Raw genomic sequence first — 26,055 nt, 5'->3', positions numbered from 1 at the left:
CCCCAAAAACTGTCCAGGAGAGAGTAAGAATGGAGTTTTGATAAGGTGATTCCCTGTCCTATGATCTCCCTCTGGATGCTCAGCTTACTCCTTAAGGACAGTTTGCAGGATGAATAGTTTAATATCATTAGCCCAGGTGGTATTATATTTAATATGTCCCATTAAAAAATCTCTCCATACTAGGATATCCCTCTTCGTAGGTAAAAGCATCCTTGAGCACCTACTCATTTTCCTCATTAGATCATTGCTTGGGCAACTATTCTTCTTGCACATGTGCTATGGAATCCCTGCAATTTGTCTGCTATGGGTGTTAAATTTTGGTTTTCTGTTAACTTGCAGGCTTCCAAGCTGTCCTCTACATCCTCTGCTACTGTTCCTAGACTCATTAACGACACATGGAGACGATGCTTTCAGAACTAGATGGTGTGGGATTCTGGGGCAACAGATGCTCTGTGGTAACTCAGAGACACTTCATATTGCAAACCTGATCTTTGCAATTGAGGGTCTAAATTTTAATTTAAGAAAGGGATGAAACCTGTGATAAAGTGTTTGCTATGAAGAGAGCTGAACTCCAAGAACTGAAGTGAGATTCTGCATAGGTTCAAAATATGAATCCTACTCTGTACAGGCAATGAATAAATGCACACTTCATTACTCAAGTACCTGAATTGCCTTAGCCCATATAGGCTGCATCAAGGATGCATTTCTTGTGACTTTCTTTCTGTCTCCTTTTTGGCTTCTTGGAACTTTATATGATTACTTTAGATTGGAATATCTATAAGATCTGGAGGCTTCACATTAATTATTAACCTCAGTATCTGACTCCTATATTTTAAGATCTACAGCTCTGAAAGAGGAGACACTGCTGGCAGATGCTACCTTGGGAGGGTTGAAATTTATTATAAATCAAACTAATCTATACTGTCTCCTGCTCAGGAAATTGAATTCTGGGAGTTTGTGAGAGTCAACTCAGAGTTGACTGAGACTCCCAATTCACATAGATGAGGGGTATTTGCATTGAGATAAGAAGAATCTCTTCATCTGATTCTCATTACAAATCAAATTTAGTCATTCTGGAATTCAATCTACCATATTAAGTTAGTTAGTGGGACCTTCAAAAATGGAGACTGGAGTCTTTGTTCTTTAAAAATAGGTGCAAGAAGATTATCTGTTAAAAATAAGAGCTACTAATTTTGTGCATATTTAGCCAACAGATACTTATAATCAAAGAGTGATAACAAGTCCCCATTATTTGGTTATGGGCCTCTTCTGGCTGAGGTCCCACAGTGGCAATTTTTGAGAGAGCTCTTTGTACTCATGAGCTTAATCAAAAACAAGACTCAGCTCTGTATTTTCCTCCACAAAGTCAATGGACTAAACTCATCAAAGTCATAGGGTTAAATTTAGCTCAATGTGTCTTTGTTAAAATGTTTATAATGCAAATGGTGGCTATTCACAAAAGAAGTAATGGAGAGTCTGTAGATGGATTTGTTTCTTTGTCACCTCACTGAGCAGCTGGAAGGTAACTCCAGAAAAATATAATATATGTCTTCTTGTGAGTCTGAAAACCACCCCACCCTCCTATGGTATAAACTCCTGGCTGCCCATTTCCAATAAGATGATGAGCGTCTTTGTGCCATACTTATTAGCCACAGTTAAGACCCAGTTAAGCCACAGTTATTCAGAGCTCATAGATGCAAATCATTCTAGCTGTGCAATAAAAACTAAATAAATAAAGTGATGGGCATCCCTTCTGAAGTCAGAAGATTCAGCATTTGCTCTGCCTTACACCTGCTGAGGGGAACTGGCTGAACTCCAGTGAGGCCTCTACTGGAAACAGCATCATGGGAACTACCATAGGGAAGTGGGGAACGGCAGCAACACCTGCTGGCCATGGCCAGGCCAGGTCTCAGGCACCTTTGTCACAGAAGGTGTCCACGGGGATCCAGTTTGCCCAGAAACACCTTCCTGCTGCCAGCAGCCCCCTGCTTGGGATGAAGGCGTCTGACACCTGCCTTTGGAGAACGAAGCCTTTCAAAGCAACTGGATCCAGGTGACACAGGCATGCTCTGTGTTAGGCGCAGACATGGGGAACTCGGAAGAGGGCTGGATGGGGGTGTATTAAGCTGTTAGTGGTGTCTCCATGCTCTGGCTAAACCTGTGTGAGTGCTGCTCCGGCTACTCCAGATGCTGATGTGTTTTGTCAGCAACGAGTTAAATTCTTAGCACAGACAAGGCTGAAGAGGTGAACGTTTCTTGATTTCCAGCTTTGCAAACACCTTTGACCAGCATCTCAAAGTATGACAGCCTGAGAGCATATTAATGAGCAGCTACTTCCCAACGGGAACTGTTATATCAGCATTTCTTCTCCATGTGTTGTTTCCTCCCGTTATCCTGAGTGGTGGCACAGAGGTACATGAGCAGCTCAAAGATGACTGCAGCAGCTTAGGTATCTAAAACAGCCAGGAGGGCTTGGGATACAGAAGCAAGTATCCTAACCTTGGAAAGACAGCTCTCTTTCATCGGGAGATGGGGTTATGAATATAGCATTTACTTTTATACCATCAAATAGAAATGATAACATAATGGACCAGCAATTCTGCTGTTATTCCCTGTCTATGGAAGCACATAAACTGAAAGGCCGGGGGAATGGTTCTTTTGCAGTTAGCCTTAATTCCTCTACAGATACAGAAGCATAATTGGAAGCCAGAAATGGACCTCTATGGCTCCCTATTTAACCTATGGGAATTTTTCACTAGGAGAAGGGGTGGGCACACTGTGTCAGAAATTATATACAGTGCTAATGATATATTGGACAGGAAATAATAAGCCTTTCAGGGATTCCTAAATGTATTGTTAATTTAGGAGGTACCCTGGGTGCAACTTATGAGGTGGTACTAATTTAGAAGGTATCATGAGTAACTCTGCTTGCTGGAGGGCTGAAATGTAAATCCCATTGTTCAACAGGGAAAACGAAAGTGCTCCTTCCATTAAGTCTGTGATCTGTCCTTCACTTGCCATGGGGAATAGCATAATTTAGAAAGCTGCCTTCTAGGATGTTGAACAATCATGCCTCATCAGTGAGATCTCTAGATTAAAAATGTGAACATTTTTACATTACTAGAGGGATTATTATATCTTGTTTAATATTTCATGTATTTGACATCGAACTACCAAGTAACGAGCATAATGTATTAAAATGCCCTTCTAGTCATATTATTTGCCTGCTTTTATGTAATAAGACTCTAACTGCATTTGTTCAGTGATACTGTACAGAGGTTTGATTTATGTTTTGTAGTGTCTGGCTGAGAAGGGACTTTAAAACTGATTGTCACAGTCAGTTCAGATCTGTCTCTGGGTTTCTATGGATCCTGAAACAGGAGGCTCTCCTTGGAGGCAGAAAAATTTTTGTAATCCTTCCCTTAAATGCTAAACTGATGCAGCACCACCTTCCATGGTGCTGGATGCGCACGCCTTCAGGCACCCAGCAGTAAGCAGCAACACTATTTTCAGCCTGGATTGATTCCTTCCAGAACTAGTGGATAAATTATACTATTATGCTGTTACTGTACCTTATACCATAACAGTTTGTGCACACTGGGTCCAGCCCTCCTCACTTCTGCATGCCCACAGTTCCCACTGTACTCAGCAGTAGGTGAGGCTTGTAGGAGCTGTCCCCTTGGTCCTGCTTTGCTGGGGTGAGTACCCTTTGCAAGGAGAGACCCTCCCAATAAAAAATTTCCTGACAGTCATGACAGAGCAGTGCTGAGTTTCACAACACACACGCGCACCAGCTAGGTCAGTCCAAACCAGGCAAGCAAATCTGCGCTTCTTTACTAGATCCTGTTGTCTTCCCTTTCTTTATCCTACCTTTTTTTCCCCGTCCAGAAGTTAAAGTGAGGACGTCTCTGTGAACAGCATAATTGTTACTGCTCTCTGTAATTGTGGCTACGCATCCTTGCTCCAGCCTCAGACTGCACCTTCCCTTTTAAAGGGCTGACACCAAAGAGTAGGAGTGTACTACACGCAGGTGAAAGGGAGTGAGGCAGGCATGTTTTTGCAGCAGAAACAGAGAACGAGTTGTAAATCTCACCATTTATAGCACATGGCAAAATCTGGGGCTAGACAAGAGGATCTATTCCTGCTTTTATGTGTTTCTAAATCATTCTGTAGCAACATGACAACCAGGGGGACTGAAATTCCTCACTTCCAAAATGCAGGTAACAGAGGCAGTGAGTTTATGTAGACCTTCACTGGGAACAAGAAGGAACCTCTGGAGAGTAAGTCAGATGAGGACAGGACTTCTTGTTTGTTCATAGTTTGGGTAGACTCTTACCTGTGCCTTTAACATTTGCAATAGCCCTTCAGCAGCTGGTTAACATAAATGTCCATCTAGAATCGTATTGGAGACTGTGGATTTATGAGCTAGAGTGGCACAGCAAAATGACACTAAGTGCAAAGTATATTCTGCTCTTCAGGCTAGTTACTGAGCCTTGTTTGCAATGTTTCACTTATGCTATTTGTTGCTTTTTCTTTCTTTTCTTTGTTTTGTTTTGTTTTGTTATCCCCCTGTGTAGTTGATGAAGACAGGCCTCTGCTAATGATTAACTTGTTTTGGAGGGCAAATTCAGAAAAGGAGGGTTGAACTGACATCAGGCAAGCAGTCAACTTTAATTAAAAATGTCAAAATTCGTTAATAAGAAACAAAGAGGCAAACCAAAAATAGGAAAGAGAGTGTAGCAATAGAAAAGAGAGACCATAATAAACCAAGGAAGAAGGACAAACGAAAAGGCAACAGGTGTAATGGGAAAATACAGATAGATAATATAGAAGAAACTGTACATTAGCTCTCCTGGCTTCTTACTAAAGTGAATATATGTCTAGCAGTAGCCTCCAAAGTGGCAATTCTTTCCCCCTTCCCCGCTTTATGTTTAATATTTATTATTTAGCTAATATTTTAAAATACCCTGTTGCTAGTATGTACTGTGGCAAGGCAAATGTGGGGGTTTCTGCTGTATTTGTTTTTTTCTGTATTTGTTGAATATGCACACCCGCCTAGGTCCTGCTCAGAATAGCCAACTGCTGGTTTGGGGAGTGCAAGAGGGAGGGGGGACTGTTGCAGATATCCTGGTTTGGTGACTCATCACCCTGGCAACACTGGCAAGAGAAAATCGATTTTTATCTTTACCCAAATCTAGACTATGCTAAATTGATGTAAATGTAAAAATGACTTACTGAGAAGGGCTATTAGCTTCACGGATAAGTCTTGAAATGTCACTGCTTTGCAACATATTAGCCTAGCTAAAGAACATTAAATAGCCTCGCTAATGGACACCTGCTACACCAGACAGAATTCTGAGTCCCTGGTGAATTTCCACATCATCCCCTAAGGCTAGGCCTTATGAGGATTTGGACATGCTGGATGAATTTTCTCACCCATGCACTCTAATATCTGCATGCCAGTCCAAGGAAGATGAAACATCTTAAATGCTCTACATTCATAACTTTGAGCCAAATGAGAAATAAATCCAATCCCTGATAGGGGGTCTGTGAAACTGAAAACTTAGCAAGTCTAAGAGCATTCATGTGCTTTCTGTTCTCCAGGTCCTGGAGGATCCTTTATACCAGAGCATCCTCTGGTCTTCCAAACAGGACTAGAAAATGTAGTACCTCAAGTCTGAGAGACACCGGCTTTGTGTTTTCACAAAGGGTAAGAAGAGGCTATTAAGACTCATAGTAAAGACTAAAGTTATATGAACTTACCCAAATATGATATGGAGATTGAAAGGGAGGATTAAAGCGTGTGCGTCAGCTTTCAATAAACAACCAACTACTAAAGTTTTTCTGGAGTTAAAATAGATTTTGAACCAGCTGTGTTTATCCCCCTATATCAAGGAGTTGCCCAGACGATTGGGTGTGCAAATTCTCTAAACTTTTCCATTTGAGCCTTCTACAAACATCTGGGCCAAACTGCACTCCAGAAGTATCCAGTTTTGTGTCAGATCTATGAATTTTCTTAGGCAGATCAGGCTGTGTAGAATTTAACTTCCTTTCTTCTTTGATGGGCTAAAGAATGCATTTCAAATAAATCACTGCAAGAACTACTAAAATTTAGTGACTAACAGAAAATGAATGCATTTGCTTACATGATCATTGATCAATAAAAAAACTGACCAAATCCAAATTTTTCCATATTTTAAATCCCCACATTGCTAATAAAAACCCCAATGAACTTTGTGATATCTAACACTAAAAAACATTCAGAAAAAACTAATATGAAAGAAATTCAAAAGCAATGTAATTTACCACCATGTGTTTTTAAGTCCTGCTTTGATGCTAAATTACCAACATTTTATTTGCAGTGGAATATGCTACTTTTCAGTCAGCTCACACGTATTCCTCAGATACTACACTGCAAAGCATTGTAAAAACCTCCCAGATACCTCCAAACAAGCACACACAAATGCACACACTCACGTGCTCAGAGGGATTTTTTAATGAATTGAATTCAAGGTTAGTATCTTTGTAACTTCATTTGTATGTGGACAGAACACACAACCACCATGTTACAAGCTATTCTTTACAGCGTTATTTTCCAACCGGAAAGAGAAGGTATGTGTGCTGAAAGATATACAGGACCCTAGTGCACAGAAACGGCTATGGGAAAGCATTATCTTAACCAAGTCACACTCGATTGGATGAATTTCCCAAAGTGAAGGTTTTATTCTTCTGGATTCTTTCCCATCAGTGCCATTCGCGGGGCACTGTATCACTATGCCAGAGAGACTTGCCTGCTGACACAGGCAAACAGTGTAGGAACCACTAACAGCCTGTTGTCCCTTGCAGGGAAAACACTTATACATGCATAGACTGATACAAAACCCCACATATACATACAAAGACTTCTATTATGTTTTAAAAAAAAACCAAAAAGGATAGAGAACAAGCAAGGAAACCATAAGGAAAATACGTTTTATAGATGAAAGCGATTTTTTACTGTAACAGCTAACTGTTACTTGGTAATTTCTTTCAGCTGATTTTGGAATGCTGTTTCTAAAAACTACAGAGGCTTCTTTTAAATGTGTCCTGCTTACCTCTGTTTTGAGGTGGAGCATTTTAATAGTGAAGGAGAAAGGATTTTCTGCCATTGAAACCATTTGGCACAGGGCATTGTAGGTGTGCTGGCATTTCTCTGATGTATCTTCCAAGCCCTCTCAGCAATCCTGAATATTATACTAGATTGAGAGAGAGTGCTTTGTGTCCTGTGCACACATGCTGCAGAGGCGAGGCCAGGTGAAGGAAGGTATTTGTACCCTACAGCTTCACTGACCTTGCTTTCCGATGCTTAAATTAGCCTGCAGATGTCCTGGGGCTCTCTCTGGACAGTGGAAAGAGACCCTGGGACAACATGGGGCACTTCAGCAATGCTTCTGGGAGTAATGCATCCATCGCTTTCTGGAAACCATGGAAACAGTGTCCGGAGTCTAACCATTGCCTGAAACCTCTCAGGAGGGTGCATAAAGATAGTGTTGTGAGCCTGTTTGGGGTAGGTTATCCGTCTCATGGCCAGTGACTGTGAAGCCTGCCAGCCTTCCCCGTCCTGCCCTCCTTGTGTGGCGTGTGAGAGATCAGACTCTTGGTACATTTTCACACCCACAGACACCTGGTAACACTGGCTTTGCAGGAGGGAAAAGCAATTTGTTGCTTCTGTTATAACGTCCATGAAGCAAAGGCTGGAGATCAGGAAGAAAATGGAGCAGCATATATTTCCCTAAAGAGTTGTGTCAAAAAAGGAAAGAGAAATTTTTTTTTTTTTTTTTTTCATCTGGGAAGTGGAATTTAAAACCAGGCTAACCATCAATGGATTTACGGTACCTGAAACTACTCTGAGTCCTAGGAAAACATAAAGCTCTGTCCTTTGGTCTTCTTTCCAGTCTGCCTGGGTAAGCTCACTTTATGAGGTGGCATAATTTGCAGTGACCTTTTCTGAAGCTGTTGCTACACTTCTTGCTTCACTGGAAACCACCTTTTTAGCCATGCATGGCATGATCTCACATACACTGGAGTATAAATTTTGGGCTTTGTCACCAAACCCTGCAAGGTAATACAGAGCGGTGGGTGGCCGTACCGGTGCAGGATGCTGTCAGTACCACTGGGCTGCAGAAGACAGAGCTGATGGATGGTTTTTGAAGGCTGCTTGGCCCTTGTTGAACCACAGATAAATGCATCATATCAATGGGGGCAGGGGATAAAAGAAGAATTTTATACTAATAATGTCAGCAGTTTCCTTTTTTCCTGGATTGCTGGGAGGGAGAAAGAAAAAAAAAAAACCCGTTATTTCTTATGTAATTCCCACTTTTAAAAAAATCTTTATATGAATTTGATTTCCTCCTAGGATGTTCAGGGCGTTCAGATAACCTAATACATTTCTAAGGAGAGTTGCTTCAGTGTCCCTTTTTTCATCTTTTATAATTATTATTCTGCCTCTTACTTGTACAGAGGAAGGATTATGCAACTTTATAAAAAGATTTTCAGACTTCACATGTGAGTATTAAAGTGTACCTCTGTCCCAGTATATCTAAAGTCTCATACCTATTTAAACATCTACTGAGTTCTTAAATCTTGTTTTTGCAGTATATAAAATGGTATGAGTAATGGGTTTGAATTGAAAGCAGGGAGATTTAGATTAGATATCAGGAAGAAATTCTTCCCGGAGAGGGTGATGAGGCACTGGAACAGGTTGCCCAGAGAAGCTGTGGATGCCCCATCCCTGGAAGTGTTCAAGGCCAGGCTGGATAAGGCTTTGAGCAACCTGGTCTAGTGGAAGGTGTCCCTGCCCATGGCAGGGGGGTTGTAACTAGGTGATCTTTAAGGTCCCTTCCTACCCAAACCATTCTGTGGTTCTACGATTCCATTATATTCTCATATAAATGGAGACCCTTTTACAGTAAGCAGAAGTTTTCCTTTGGCTGTAACTGTTTCAGGATTTCAGATCCCACATGTGTGGACTGCAGAAGCACATGTGACATAATAATACATATATTTTATTAATATTTTAGAAATTATTATATATTGGTGGTTTTATATAATTATTTCCATACCTGTTAATTGTCCTTAATAGAACTGTGCAAGGCATTCTGAAAAACTCTGTGAATCACTCAAGAACTGTCATCTGAAAATTGAATAGCAAATTTGCCCTTGGAATTTTGTGAAACCATACTGACTAGACAATTAGATAATTTTCTTTGCTTTCTTACTTTGTCTCTATCTTTACTTATCTCTCATATGGTAAAGACCTTTGATGCTTCTTTTTTTCTTTGAATAAGGAAATAAGCTGAAGTATCCATGATTTTTCTACTTGTAGAAAATGTATGCTGTGATTCTTTTTCAAGTAATATGCTGGCCTAGCAAAGTAAAGAATGTGTTCAAATCTCTCCAGGATCAGCACAATACTTTTTAGATGCATCCTCCTTCACTTAAATGGTAACTCTAAAATTCTTAAAAATATTAACTGAAAGATGGGGTTTCCTGAAGCTACAGCACTGTAATAGGAAATGTATTAATATATATCCTAAAAAGCTTAAGAAGCAGAATGCATACTCTTACAGTAAAAATGGCTTAAAACTGTTCTTGACTTTGACAAGAAAAAAAGTGTGATTTTGATGAAAATTAAGAAAAGTATGGAGAAAATATTGTCAAGTTGGGAAAAAAAATTGCCATATTTTTCAACCAAAATAATAAACATAAGATCATTAATTTGAATTTCTAGAGCTTTCAGCGGGAAGCTGAAAAAAAAATATTTTTACATCCACCCCAATGCATCTTTCAAATTGTTCTTTATAGGTTCTTGTTGTGTCGCTCACATAATGGGCTGGTGTTCCTGACCAGATTGCATATCCACCTGGACACTGCAGTGGATTTTGGGAAGTCACCAGCAGCATGAGCAAGTTTGCCCACATGGCAGGTTTGGCCAGTAGCTCCAGAGCATCAGGTATGACACATTTCAGCTTTAACTTCCAGTGAGGTGTTACAGCAATACCTTGGATTAAAACACCTTCCTTTCAGTCAAAGGTTGAAGTCACTAACTTTGGTCAGGCCAAGAGCCTGAAACCTTCTGGTTTTCAAAGGCTTTGCTTGTTGACTAGACTTCAGACTTTTCATGGAATGCAGCTTTCATTTCACCTTAAAATAAAAATAGGTGGAATCTGTTCACCTCACCAAATGTGTCACTAGTGTGATACATTCCCATGATAACTGGGAAACATATTGTATATCCCTCATCAATATTACATTTATCCCAGCTGTTTGACCCCTGACTATGTCCTTTCTACTTTGTTCTTGCGCTTTGCCCTTTGTTTTGTCCACATCAAGACTTTTTCTAAGCTCTTTGAGAGCTTCTCTAAGCAATAGCCATAGAAAAATCACCCTGCCAAGAGAGTGGGTCCCACTTTTCCCATTCCTTTGAAGAACACGAGCAACAATATCAGCAAAAACAGTAGATGCATCAGAAGTTATGCTGCTGTGAGGCTTAGAATGAGAAAACTTCAGTGAGTCCTGGAAACAAGTGTAACATTCCACTCACAGTTCTCTGAAAGATTATAAGTCAAAATCATATCATTTAATATACACATAGAAGTGGTACTGTCATCATATATTATGAGATATGACTACAGCCCCTGAAGCGTTTCAGCTCCTTTTTTCCCTGCCGTCTGTACAACTAATATCAGCTGACACTGCTGAGATCCACCAGTTCTTTGCTAATGCCCTGCACAAAACTAGGGGCCAGAGTGTGAGATCATGCTTTCTATCTTCCTCCTGTTTGCTTTCTCTACCTTGTTCCCTCTCAAATGCAAATACATATATTTTTATTTGCCTCTCCTACGTATTTCTGTATATTAACAGTGACATACAGCCTTTTCTTTTTACAGAAGGAATTCAGAACACTACCTTTAGTCATGTGAGATAATTTTCTGTATCTCTGAGAAAGCTATTTATAAGGGTCTTGACTGAGGAATGAAAGACTAAAGCAGTTCAGTAGAAATTATCTTCTTAATGGTAAAATCTGAATTATACATTAAAGTACCATTTATTCAATGGATTTTATTATTCTGTTTAAAAAGGCAGACACTTTTATGCGTTTCGTATGCTTACAAAGGTTTATTAGCTTGAGTAAAAGGTTATTATTATTCAATTGAATAATTGAATTTTAAATTATTGGTATTGCACTTCATATTATAACTGCTTTTCCAGATGCATTTGATTATGTCAAATTTGCCTTTTAATCCCCTGTCTGGAGACCATTTTCTTGAATCATACACTGTTTCTCACCCTCTGTAGTGGTATCCTAATGAACACACACTGCCCAGTCTCACATCTTCCATGTAAATGACTGTGCATACTTCTTCTAGTCAGATCACATCGGAGGCTATCTGGTGTCATATAATCCTGGATACTGATATGTGGAAAATCTTTTCAGGTGATTAATGCCATAGGCATTTAATTTTCCTGCAAAGCACTATTGCGGGATGACAGTGTTTACGTGCCTGCCAGACTTAGGGGTATGAAATGGACATTTAGAAAAGTTAATAATCCGTGCCTAATCCCCTCCAAGAATTATCTGTTGGTATTTCTATAAATAATTGCAGTTTTATTTCTTGTCGTTAGTTGAATCACATATTATTTTATTAGATGCATTGCTCATTAAAAACTTGAAACTTTGCTATAAATATCATTGCATGGGTGAAATAAATACATGTAAAGCTACACATAAAATGTCTTTGCATTTGAAACATACATTAAGTAAAAATAGTCACAAAATAACTGTGCTTTGGTGATTGTTTACTTGCTTTGTTTGTTTGCTTAATGCTCGAGCAAATGTGCCCTTCACAAAGGTTTCTTGTTCGCTAGAAACATAGGATTTGTCCTTCACTGCACACTTGGAAACTGCGATTCCTGGGCGTAACACCTGAAATTCTCCATTAAGGTAACAAACGATACATAAAACAATCCAACATAAAAAATAGCACGGTAGGCAGCCCCAGAGTGGAATATTCTGTGAGCACCAAGCCTTCATTGCTATGTTCAATACCACACTGATAACATTAGCATGGCCAAAGGTGCTGCGTTTGCTTGCATGTACCTATGAATTACATAATTGTGTGCTGTTATCAGGCTGCTTCTACCTCTGCTGAAGAGTTTTTCCCCCAGCCAGGGGCTGTCCATTAGCTCCACTACCTTCTACAGCCTCTCATAATTTGAGCAAATTATGTTTTAGAAAGTAATCATCGATTCCTGAGATTTGACATAGGATAGGAAACACTTTAGAAGTGGCTTTGAATACTCTTAATTAGCTGAAGAATTACAGGCTTGTTCCTCTTTTACACTGCTATTACAAGCATTTATTTCAACTGATTTTAACAGAGTTGCTTTACACTGGTGTGAGGGAACAAAAACACCAGGTTGCATAAATTGTTAACAGCTCTTTCACACTGCTTCTTTATTACCAGATAAAACTTTGATGAAGGACACTCACAGAAGATCAATATGAGAAATCACATAAGACCTGACTTCTATGCTACTGGATGATACGGAAAATCACAGAAATAACTATTTGTTTTTGAAGCTCTTTCTTAAGCCAATGATTGGTTTGATGCTGCTTTTCCTGAAAGAAATATTTCATCTTTAGGAGGCATACCGCCTCCTGAGTAAAGTTACTCCACAGCTCCGATTGCAGGGATGCGTGAAAGGGAACAGAGGGCAGTTGTTCATCTAGTAACAAGCACCTTCATCCGACAGCCTTCGTTTGAGGGAATAAGGACAATGTTCATTTTTCTGCTTCATGTGGATGCTGCTTCTCATATGACCCATTGCTGTTGGCATCCTAGGAGACTCCACAGGGAAGGCTACATATCTTAGGAGAACTAGGGTCTTTGAGGAAGTTTGGGGTCTTCTTCCAAAGATTTGGGAAATAGACTCATCGACAGCAGTCTCCACCTGTAATTTATGGAGGCCAGAGCACAGCTGTGGGGTAAACAACAAATGGTATTGAACTGGCCAGTAATATACTGTCTGTGAGCTAATATAGCTCAGGATATATTCAATGCCAAAAGTAAATTAAACATTTTCCTTGAGATTCACTTAGATAGCAGGTCTTGTTTATGTAGTGGTTTATCTGTGTATGAAGAAGTGAGCAGGAGTTAAAAGTGCAACTGCAATCACATATAGTAAATCCAATTTATATTAATATTCCTCCAACCTAATAGCTGGCAAATACATGTTTCTGCACGTCTAGCAGCCTGGCCTAATTTGTGTCTGTCAAACGAAGAGCAAACATTTTATCACAAGTTTGTTGGGGTTTTTTCTAAAAAAAACCCTCAAGCACACCAACAGTGAAGGTTACAGAGGTAGCTATTTTTAGAAAGTTTACTCTTCACACACTTAATCAAGACCATCATACTTTACTTGCTTTCCTCCAACTGTCACTAAAGCCATCGACAGTCTTCGAAATCCGAGCATTATGAAGTGGAAATGCCTGTGCAGGAAAGCTCCCCGACACAACTGAGTCTTGATGACGGGCTTAATCCCAAGCTCAGCAGCAACTCAGTTGTGCTCCTTTTTCTCCCTGAGGTAATTGAAGAGGACATCCAGCCCCCCCTCGATGACCTCGGGCAGGGGCCGGGACAAGGGGTTGTGGGCAATGTGGAGGCCTTTGTCCATCGGGTTCCACGCGATACGCGGCAGCCGGTGCAGCAGGTAGAGGTCATCTGGGAGAGTCTGTATGGCATTGTAATCAAGGTTTAATAACTCCAGAGTGGTGATGAAGCAGAGAGACCGTGGCAGGGTGCATATGTTGTTATTCTCTATGATAAAGATTTGCAGATTGACCAGATATTGGACGCTCTCTGCGATGTTTTCAAGCCTGTTGGACCCTAGGTGCAAGAAGTCTAAGCTCCTCAGTGCGAAAATGCAGAGGGGAATTTGCAAAAAGCGGTTGTTACTGAGGTTCAGTTTCCTCAAACTTGTCAGGTCGGTGAAGCTCAAAGGCAGTTGCGAGATGCAGTTGTGTGAGAGGCTCAAAACCTCCAGCTTCCTGCACAAGCTGAGCTCTGCTGGCACTTCTGTCAGGCAATTCATGTTGACGAACAAGACCTTCAGGTTCCTCAGCAGCCCAATTTCTTTAGGCAGACCCCTGAGGCAGTTGCCACCCAAGTTCAGCACGACCAGCCTGTCCAATTTCCCCAGCGAAGGAGGAATCACCACCAGCTGGTTGCACGAAAGGTTCAGTTTCTGCACCTCGGGCAGTCCCCACAAGAAGTCAGGCGTGCTGGTCATCCCTTTCATTATGAGGCTCAAACTGACATAACGCAATCCCCGTTTCAGCAGTGTCTTGGGCTCTTTCCCCGAGAGAAGAGCATCTTCCCATGCAGGCAACTTCGGACCTTTCCTCAGAAAAACCATGCTCCTTCGCCTCTCGTTCTTCGAGTGCTCAGTTCCCATAACACCCTGGATCCCTTCTGAGAGATGAAGTGAGATTTTCTTCCCTTGCAAGTGCTACGCCAACATGAAACGCCAACAGAGGATGGCCGCTTGCAGGAGGCAGCAAAGTCAAGGCAAGGAGACAAGGAGGAGCCTGCGTAGTGCATCTCAGTTCACCAGGGCAGTTTCCATAGCTGCTGAGGGAAAGTTTCACTTTTGGGGGCTTATGCTGGTCTTGGTGCACAGTCTGTAACGAAATACTTGCTCCTGACTTGTGAACAAACCTGTTCGATTCAAACTGAATGCCACAAGACAGCTGTCCCTGTCATTTGACTTGGGCTTTATTGGACAGATATGTATCTTCACTGCAAAAAGGTCACAAGGATGCTGTATATAACTTCACCATGTCAGCTTTCTTGGCTATCTGGTACATACCATGGCTGCAGGACAATTAACAAGAGTGACTTCAGAAAAACCAAACAAACAAGCTGTAGAAGAACAAGCAAACAAAGAAGCCATAATTTAAATTCAGATTTAAAAGATATTTTCCCAATCATTTTTATTTTGATGTTCCTGATTTCACTGAAATAGTTATCAGTCCACCAGGAAACTTAGCATACTGCAAAATTGCTGGTAAAGCCTATTCATGTGAGTCCTTGTTTTTTGTTTAGTTAAAATTAAAAAAAAAAAAAGTAAAAGTCAATGCTCATAGAAAGTGTTAGCTTTTATGTCCCATTTGTGGTGAGGACAGGCCTCTTTTCAGAAAGGGCACCACCTTCACTGCAGCAGTGACATTTTCCAGTGGTATCTGCGCCTACATGGATGATTGCTTGCTACCCACATCATCAAGTGTGAGCAGTTGTATCGTGCAGCTCTGCCCAAATTACTCTGTTCTCAATGTCCCGTGCTACTTTCACATCTATCAGCCAGATTTTTGGGGTCTGGTTCTTTTGTGCTGCAGAAAACATAGCCACTTGATGTCCTTTTCCCCATGAACTTTCCTGTCTTTCTGGGCTATTCTGGGGTACAGGGGGACTAGCAATCAAATAGCTTGAACTATAACTGACATTTAACTCCAGGATAGAAAGGCTGATGGGAGAGGAAGGAAGCATGAGGTATAATAATACCCGGCAACAGCTGAAGCTATCTCTGCTGATGAAAGGAAACTGTATTGCTACAGGCATATGCAGTGAGTTTAAACTCAAAGGGACCCTAAAAAGGATACGCAAAAACTTCAGGCACCATTTAAACTAGATAAACTGCTATTTGCAGCAAATAGTACAAGATTTTCAGAGCTTTTCCTCTCCAGTGGATCCATGGTGATAGAGATGATTTTCTGTTGCCTGAGAGATTTGGTAATGGGGTTACCCTCCCCATCACCTCATTTCAGAGACCCTCACCATAAATTCCTGCATTAACTCAGATGCTAAAGGACTATGCATGAAGCTGCAGCTGGGAGTTGGGGCACTCCAGCAACCTCTTTGGAGTCAATCCCCGCAGTCTCTTCTTACTGCCAAGCACCTCAGCCTCATTTCAGTTTTGGGTCATTCATAGAGCTGCACCTGGTTGGAAAGAGAAGGGAAAGATGGGACATCCCTGTGGTTGTGTCTGGCAAGTGGAGTCTTACAACAGGATAGGAGCCAGGACCACAGTGAGAAGTGTGAGGTGAACGCAGTTAAACCATGCACCGTAACAGGGCTGCATGGCATTAAAAATTCTGGTTCTGAGGCTGAAATATTGCATTCCCTGGAGTGCCTGGATGAGCCTGGAAAGGACTGGGGCCAGTTGTAGCTGTTTGGTTAGAACGGGTTGGCAGCCTGACTGAGTCACAGATTCCCTCCCTCACAACCACTTTCCGACAATATTTGTCAGTTTACAAGCAAACATCATATTCAATCCCACTGCAACCATAAGCTGTGACTCAGTGTTGTTGTTAACCACCATCCAAGCACTCTGCCCAGAGTGGCAGAGACAGCCTTGCCGCTGTGGCCAGAGGAACCGCTCAGCAGGGGAGAGGAAACCCAATGGCAGGCCAAGCTCACACCAGATTTGGCCTTGCGTGACAAGGGGATGTAAGGCTAAAATGTGGCCCTTCAGCCCAAGCAGGTGGAGAAGGAAAAACGAGAGTCTCTCATAGGTTCTGACTCTGGTCGCCTGTCCAGCTGCTGTTAAAAATGCACCTACTATCAGACAGCCTAAATGGATTTGAACAAGGCATTCCCTTCTTAAGCAGCAAACACGAAGGCAAGAAAAAAAGCCTTTTTAGAGAGCATTTACAAAGTTAAGCATATCCCTTCTCTTAATCACACTGCTGGAACAAGGAACCTGCCACAGCTCTGCCCAGTGTTCTTCCGTGTGCTGGGGCTCACATCCCCACAGTCGCTTCAGAGCTCTGGGGGGTCACTGTTAGCAACAAATGAAAACAAAACACAAAGGAAGCACATTCTCCCTGCAGTCACAGTCTCCTCCCCGGCTGGCCAGACATTTTGGGATGAGAATGTCGTCCCCCTCTCCAAAACTCATTAGAGTTCACTGCCTCAGGACTTGGCATTGTCCAGTCCAGCCTCTCACCACAGAAATCCCCATTTCCTAAAAGCGTGACTCAGCCAAAGCCTCTGTGCCCTTCCCTGGTTTTGCATCGTGCCACCGATTCGAAACCAAGCCTGTGATACAGCCCAGCACTATAGGGCTGTTGTTGGAGAGCTTCACCAGGGGATCTCTGTCAAACAAACATGTTTGCTCTACTTCAGTCTCGCCACATCTGCTACTGCACCGCTGTATCGCCACTGCCTCTTGGGCAGTAGCAGCAAAGGGGATTTAAAAAAAGAAACTCCACATCTGCAGCCTCCATTGTCCAGTTCCCTTCCTGCCTACGCGAGTACCGTAACTGCTGCGCAAAGTAAAAAAAAATAACCATTTCCTTTTCTTTGTTCTCCAACAGAAAAACAGGCTATTGAGCACGCTTGCAGTTGTGGAGACGGGAAACTCTGAGGTAACCAAATTAAATGCCTTTCTTGAAATCGGGATAATAAAACCACAGTGGCCTCATCTGGACATCTCAGGAACTAAATTTCTGAACCAACACAGTGTCCATGTCTCTTGGTGTCCTGGACTGGTTTTGTCCAAGAACTCCTCAGTTCCCTTTCCCCTGAGTTGCCTGCTGCCCTGTCCTGCCCTGCTGGATCAAGCCCATTGGGCCGCTCTCAGGTAGCTGGGCCAGGGGAACACTGACCTGTGTCCTCGCAGCCTGGCAGAAGGCAGAAATGAATTTCAGGCAATTTTGGCATGGGAAAAAAACCCCCACCACTCTAAATCTATGGGATTTAAATGACACAGTGTAGTTGATAATTGCTTCGTGGGTGAAACAAAAATGTTAGGGGGTGGGGGGGAGGGAATGACCCTGAACTTGCCGAAGAACTTTGTAGTCTAACAAATATAACGAGGGAAACTGCACTATTAGCAGCCATAAAAAAAAGGTAAGCTGGCAAAAATTACAAGCTGCATTTTCTGACATTCTTTGACAATGAAAATTATTTGATTTCTTTTTTTTTTGCTTTTTCTTTGAAGGAAGCAGGATTGTCAGCCCTGAAAAAAACTGCAAGATGAGTTCACAAAGACCTGGAATTTTAAATTCTATTATCTACAGGCTCTTTTATTTGCCTTCATGTTTGGAGTCTCTAGAATACTCTTGGGAAACATTTTCAAGCTTTTCCCTGCAGCCGGGGTGGGGGGTGGTGGTGTAAGGGCACACAACACAGGGGGCTGGATGTTGTTTTTAAATTAAAGTTGAGATCATCACATAATTACTTTTCCATAGGGTTTTAGCTTTTAACAAAATATCTGATAGCATCAGGCTTTTAATGAAATCATAGCCATCTTGACACACTGAATTTAAGTTTTGTTTTCCTGCAAAACCAAGTTCTGTCATTGTCTTTTACATTGGTGAGCATACAATATGTAGCTATAGTTTCATCAGCATACACCTATAGTTTCATCATTTATTTGAAGTAAATTTCATGTTGTCTATGGAATCAAAGTCTTATACAGTTCCTCTGGATCAGTTTTATTAAAAATGTAGTACTATAACAAGCAAGAGTTTAAATCTTCAAGCATAGCCTTATCTAAAATGCTGGGAAGCTCAACTTACACTCTTTTGGAAGAAATTTTCATTCATTATCTTGGTGTCATAATAAACACTCAGCTAAATGAGGATGCAGAAACTACCTAACCTGTCCTGTGATGGGAAGAATGCTTTGGCTAAAGAAAGATAATTTTTTTCAAAGCAACAGTCATGCTGGAGAAATACTGAACCGTCTTCCCTGTGCTGTTCCTTCCCTCTGAAGTAAACAAAGACTTTTAAAAGTGTCAGTGCCATGCAGACTGTCAAAGATATCCCCTGGTCTTAGTGCTAAGGAAGAAAATTTTGTCAGTTTTTAACTACTTTGTAGTGGTTTGTTGATCTTGCAGGTATTCCGAAATACTAAGTCGAATTTCAGAAGTAATTTGAGATTTATGAAATGTGACACAAGACAGGAACAACTCTTAAGCCAATTTTAGATTTCCTGTTAATTTGTTTTTAATTATGGTGCTATTAACAGCCTTTAACGCTTGCGTGTCCCTGAGGCGTTCCTGGAATGTTTTATTAAGGTCCCATGTGGAGCTGCTGGGTCTTCTGACCCGTGAAGAATCGGACATGGAGGTGCATGACTGCCTATGCAGGGGCTCATTTAACAAGAGCTTTGGCAGACAAAGTTTTTCTGCAGACCTCTTGACAGAATTTCAAGCTATCTGTAATATGGAATATAGAGAAAGAGATTTGTTTTCATGTGTGTATCTAGATTAGAAATGACAGGTTCAATTCCTCCCAGTAGTCAGTGGCCGGCAGTAACTCCCATGTTGCATGGAATTACAGGAAATTTTATTTCTTTTCTGCAAATTTGCAGTGGTATTTTGAAATTCCAGAAAATGTATAAATTACTGGTTTGTTAGCTCCTACTTCTGCTGCAATTTCCCTGCATGTACACAAGCCAAAAGCTGGTCTATCTGGCTATATTAAATAAAGGCATCAGTTTGTCCTGTGCCCACGATCATTTTCCCGGGCACCACCAGAAACCACTTGCCTTTGTTGCTTGCCCACTCCTCTGCAGGGGAAGGAGAGCTTAGCCCATGGACATGCAGGGAAGGCAGGAGTACATGGAAGGTCCTGTCCTGCTTTGTTTAGTCATCTGCACACAGTCTCTGTGTCTCAGCCTTCTCCCCCTCTTATGGCCAGCCTGGTGACAGATTTGACATCATTTATAAATGTATTTGAAGTCATTACAAGGAGGGTACCACCGCAATATAGAAAGCATTTGCTGTTCTTTTACTCATCACTGCACTCATGAACAGTCACATTTACATTCATAAACACCCATAAAATAGCCTATACCTGCCTGTTAGCAATATGGATGTTTGCTAAATGCTACTCCTGGCCTGTAGATTTCTGAATCAAATTGGAAGAAAAGTTGGAACAGTTTCTCCAAACTGGATGAAGTAGCTTTTAGTGTAACTGCTGCCACATCACCTATACCACAGGTACTCTTTTCCACAGAGCTCTCAAAGGACATTTTTTTACATTTTGAAAAATCATAAGAAAGAAAACAGCAGTTCTTGGGAAGTAGGAGAGAAAGCCTGAATTCTCCTTGCCTAAATCCAATCTGATCTAAAAAGAGGTGTTTCTTGGCCTGTCTCACAGAAGGAGTCAAATCATCTGTGTCCATCACATGCGTACTCATTCAGCATCATGCAGAATGCATCAACACTCCTTCCTTCCTTCCTTCCTTCCTTCCTTCCTTCCTCCCTTCCTCCCTTCCTTCCTCCCTTCCATCGGTCTTTTGGACCAGTACTCCTGATTTAGTTCAGCTGCTTGTGGTGTACAACCCCCAGCTCTCTGACCAGGGCCTACATGTTACTCTGGGATAGGGGAATCTTTCCACCTCTGCTAAAGCTGTTGCTCATATTAGCAGGACTTTCTTAAACATTTGTGGGTGTAGACAGTCCAAAAATAAGCATGACTCTCTGCTCTGCTGGCAGAACTTCCAGTCCTTCCTCCACAGATTAAGTATTCTACATTTAATGGGTCTCTGTAGCTACCTGCTTTTCTGGAATCTGAAAATCCATGCTCTGTTCTGGAAACAAAAGACAGATATGACCCTGAGGGCCCCAGACAAAGAGAAGCATTTCCATGGAGTCTAAGTGTAGCACCTGTTGTTTAGGGAGAGGTGGGATTTAAGCTAGACCATTAATTCAGCATTACCTAGTAAGAGTCTTACAGACTCTCCTTGCTCAACCTGCCAATATGCTGATTTTGATAGACTGCTTTTAAAACAAGTAATTGTCTCTGGGCACTGCTAGTGTGAATGTGTCTGTGTCCTGGCTCCATGGAGTTTGGCATGACACAGTGAAGACCAGGCGACTGAATGTTATGTATTGCAATGTTCATTGCTGCTGTGCCAATACCCCTCTGTTTTATTCCAATCAATTAAGTGTGTTTGAAAATGCTGTTGTATCATAAAGTCTTAGGGACAAAGCCAGAGGGAAGTTGTAGAGTTATTTTAGAAATAAAATCAAACACCAAATGATCTGTTTTTTCATGCCTGGTTTCGTGTTTAAAATAAATGCAAGCTTTTCTCCAATTGAAAGCACAAGCCCTTTTTATCTTAGTCTTCATGAAATTTGGCAAATCAGTACTGCAAATCAATGTGACCCAGTGTGAAGGGGTTTAGGTGTTTCTATGCAGAGTCCATTACAATAATGATTGCAAAAAAGAACTTAGGAAATAATTCAATCAAAGCTGCTGTGCAGCCTTAATCCCAGATCCATGACTCTTACACAAATTTTACTGATAGAAGTAGAAACTCTGCATTTACCTTCGTATGCCTGATAAATGATAAAACAGAATCTAATTAAAACTCCCTAAAACACATACCAGTGTCTCAGTTTGGGATTTATCAGACACATTATCAAATGAAAGGGCAGACATGCCTCTAAACATTTGAAGACTCAATGCTGACAATTAATAGCTTGATTTTTAAATTTCCAAGCCCTAACTTAAGGAAACATATCGGATGTTCAGCTTCAAAGGGCTTGAATGAACAAACACAACTTCTCAAGCAATCAGTAATGCAATGCATTTAGGATTTATTAGTATGACAGTGATATTTGAAATCTTATGAAATAATATGGGTCACAGTATGGTCAAAAAAAGACTGGTGAGATCTGAGTCAAATTGCAACGAGGGGGAACTAAGGGCATCGATCAGAACACAGTCCGGAGGCAGGAGATATAGCCCAGTAGGTGAAAAAAGCACATGAAATCAACTTGCATAAAAATAATACCTTAAAAGTAATAAAATAGAGCAAATCAAAGGGAAAACAAGATCTTTGAGGTCAAAGACAGGCAAAAGAAAAAAGAAAGGAGAAGAAAGGCCCACTCATAATCATCATCTCTGTTATTTTACAGCCTCTAATGAGCAACTTCACAATAGAGAGAATCAAACATGAATCTGTTCTGTACCTGAACATCACAAGAGGTTAATTGCGGTGTACAACCGCAGGGTTTCAGCACGATTGGACTGTGGCAAGATAGGATATTGTAGTTAATGATTCCACCTGAGGTGGAATGACAGCATATTCAGCAGCCACAGACGTAAGCAGAAGGTAAGCACTATTGCTCTTATGTGTGGCCAGGTCAACTACCCACAAGCCAAGCATTTTTGGAAAAGATGGAAAATGCTGTGTAGCTTGAAAGAAACGCAAATGGCAATACCGAAATTTAAGAATGAAATCAAAACAGGAGGTTGGACTGGGGCAAACACAACGAGGAATTGCAGTATTTTATTTTTAATCGCATTTTTCTGGACCTGGGAAGATGACAAGGAATATTTGCTGAGGATTTGAAACAACAGTGTCAGCCTGTGCATTTTCATGAAAATTTACTACACACAGAGCTCAATAAACTGATGAAAGTTGTTCTATGATATGGTTGCTGGTGGGATCTGGAGACTAGACCTAGTGACCCACATCGTCTCTTCCCATGCTGCGGTCCTAAATCTGGCCTCCTATCCTGCTGTCTTCAACTCTCTCCCCATGTGCAAATTTCAGGAGCCTCAGTTCACAGGCCACTGCATTCAAATTGTCTTTGGTGCTGATCAACACGTTTTCTACCTCACTGCATTTCACTTTTATTTTATTGGATTTGAACAAATGTAGGCAATCAGAGGAAAATGCAATTATAACAGAGTTGCAGCCAGTTGTTTTCCACATGATAAGAAATCTTATCTGTAGCCAAAGCTGGGGGTGGACATAACCTGGGTTTGTGGGCTCAGAGAAATGTGCTGGCAGATGCTAGCAGAAGGTTACAGGCTGTTTCCCTCTCTCATCCATGGAAATGGATTAAAGTTTTCCAAGGCTAATGAACTTTACTAAGCCACTTCATGAGTCCAGGCTGAACATAAAATGCATTACAAATGTCTTAATTAAATCAGTTTGGCAATCCAAAAATGAATATACACGCACAATCTTCATGAGTATATTTAACCAGCAGGCTGGAAACCACTAGTGCTCTGTGAGTTTAGACAGGTAACAATTCGGGAATATAGATTTTGGCAGCTTCACTTTAAAAGCCACTGGTGGAATGGAGCAGGAAGAAAAATATTTCTTAATATGCTGGTTTTGCCTACCACTTAAATGATGGTGTCATGATGCTGGAGTAATATTAGGTAATATATGATGGCAAAGGAGCTGCAATATTCCACCACTGATAAAGCAGAGTGAATATTTGTCTCCAGCCACCTGTTCTTGAACTTCTCCAAATGCACTTTTTCACTGTCTCACTCTGGAGCAAACTATGTGCAATACAAGTGGAAAAGGGATAAGTGCTCTTCCTTCCTGGAAACCAATATGGAAATACTGAACATTGTCTGCTACCTGACATAAATACTGATCTAAAAATACACCACCTTCCCCCCAAACCCTCACTTTACATCATAAGTGAAGCATAAGAAGACCCTAGAAAGATTGAAGCAGAAAGTCTACTGAATTTATGATTAATAAGCGTGTCAAGTTTTATAACAGCATCCTTATGTGGACACAGCTAATGGCCTTAACATTGCTTCCAGAATCAAAATTGAATGGTTGAGCAGACTTAGCCTCAGGAAGGCCCACGGTGATAAGGGAACCATCACAGAAAATAGGTGTACGCATTTTTCAACCTGTCAAGTGAAAAAAATCACAGATGATGATAAGTCAAGGATATGCCCTCTTATATATGAGCTGTATGAATGTTTGTGCTGAACAAGGCTGCCTCCTAAACAAGAGGGAAAAGGTGAATGCAAGCAACAGAAAACTGCATGATTACCCCGTAAATTACACTCACCCAAGAGCAATAATTGCTCTGAATCAGCATTTAAACAGGGAGGGAGTTGTTTTGTGCTGCTCAAAGCTGTTATATATTGCTAACCCCGTAAGAAGCACAGGCAGAAAGAAGCACACAGATAGGCGCGGCAAAAAGGAGACCACATATTTGGATAGAGCAACACATAGACTTAAGGATTATGGAGATTTTTGGGAAGAATTTCACCTGCCACTGTTATCAAAGGCTGTAGAAAACACCTCAGGCCCCAGGGACTGAGCCAGGCTGTAGCTGCTGAGGATTAGGAAATTAAACTGGAAGACAGCCTAAGGACCTGCCAATCCGATGCTAGTTTGCCTTCCTCCAAGGGACCTGCTGCTACCTTGCTGCTGAAGTTGGGGGCTGAGGAGACTGTGCACCAGTCAGGTCTCATACAGAAGGACACAGATGCCAGATGTAACATTTTTCTGCATCTAATTAGCAAAACGATACGTACAAGTATAGACATGGGTAAGATGTAAAGCACTGGACATGGCATGTTGTCTTTTAATATTGATAAATCACTGATGTTCTCCTGGATTAGTCTTCTTGGAATGACAATAATGGGCTAGTTAGTGATGTTATTTGTGTCAGCCCAAACTCTCCCCAGTAAATCTCACAAACAAATCTTAGCTATTACTATAATGCTTACATGCTTTATTAGTTTTCAAATAAATGCTCTGAATAATAAAATAAAATAAAAAAAAGCTGTGAAGGTAGAAGTCATAAATTAAGGGGAATTCTCCATTAGCAGTGGTATACAAGCATAACATGTCCTTGCAGAAGGGGTATTTGGATAACTTATTGGACTATCCAGGCAATCACTGGAAAGCATTAGAAGAGGAACTGTCATTTGGGTTGTCTATGTGCAGCATATAACAACTGCTGCAAAAATTATAACTAAGTTTTGTAAGAGACTCTGTTGCCATGTAATAAGCACAGCTTTGCACCAGTGATTTGTGAGACTGTCAGCCGTGACAGACTAACAGTGTCTCTCTCTCTCATTTTACAGCCGGGCAAACTCTTTTTCCCACTTTGCTCTTATTAGGAAAGCCTCGTTGATTCCCTCTGTGTTTTTACCACAGGACAGAACCAGCGGCGTCTGACAGTGCTACAGAGGCAGTTTTTTCCTAACTAGTTTTTGAAGGGTAGTTGTGCTCTGTGATGCAAGCAGGACTGTATTTCTTCCACTACTAGATGTACAACATGTAGGAAGTATTAATTTTTACTATTACAACTTTTAAAGAAAAAGGGAAATAGAATTAGGCAAAACACTGCAGCCATGATCTCCAGTCTCCTCCAAGCATGCTCCATGGTGAGTCCTTCTCAAGCCACTCGTTCCTCTAAGGTGTAAACTTGGCAGTACGGCAACACTCCAGCTCCTGCTCTGTGCTGACTTGAAGGCAAGAGTGCTCCCTGATGAAGACTTACTTCTTGAAGCATTTAGGCAATTTGGGAGGCTTCTAATGTAAATGTTTGCAGATCAGCTTTGCTCCAGACATGAAGAATACATGCGACACAGTGATATAGTGACAAGAAGGGTTTTTTTAAATTTACTATGACCTCTGGTTATATCTCTTTGTTGATGGTCACTATTTTCACAAGGTATAGAGCTACATTGTATATTTCCAGCATGATTATATTAAGTTCATATGTTCTAGAAGTAGACAATATTTATATGCAATCCATTGCATTTAGATAATTTGAGAACACCTGTGACTGTGTGAAGGTACTTTGTATTCTGGGGCAACAACGGGCCAAATTCACAATCAATGTCTGTCAACGTTGTTTATTTCGGAAGTTGCACCTGTTAATTCTCAGCTGGAATGTGACCCTATGGCTTTGCATCTTAAACATTCACAAGTATTTCAAAATCAAAAATGGGGGAGCTTTCTCACAGGCTCTTACAATCACATCATTGCATCCCTTCCATAGTTCTGATGCTAGAAAAAGCTCTGCTTACCAATTCATGGAAAACTATGCCTAAACAGCTGATTTCCTTTAATTTAAACACTCTATTGACATTTTAGTGACAAATAGCTGTACAACATCCATTGAACTGTTCAGTTATTATGGCAATTACGACAGAAATATGCAAGAGACTATATCTTCATTGAACAGAGATTTGCACACACCACTAAGTTATTAAAT

General features: G+C 41.1%; 1 protein-coding gene across 1 annotated transcript; it reads right to left on the bottom strand.

Annotated features, from left to right (window-relative positions):
* Positions 1-13,599: 13,599 nt before the first annotated feature.
* Positions 13,600-14,642, bottom strand: LRRC30 (leucine rich repeat containing 30). The gene is given in 2 exon segments (XM_010160878.1): positions 13,600-14,556; positions 14,559-14,642. Coding segments are annotated over 2 exon segments (1,041 nt in total).
* Between the last annotated feature and the right edge of the window lie 11,413 nt (positions 14,643-26,055).

This window comes from Eurypyga helias, unplaced genomic scaffold (assembly GCF_000690775.1).
Source record: "Eurypyga helias isolate BGI_N326 unplaced genomic scaffold, ASM69077v1 scaffold36501, whole genome shotgun sequence".
Taxonomy (NCBI): Eukaryota; Metazoa; Chordata; class Aves; order Eurypygiformes; family Eurypygidae; genus Eurypyga; species Eurypyga helias.
The sequence above is the reverse complement of the archived record's forward strand: the minus strand, read 5'-3'. Positions and strand labels throughout refer to the sequence as shown.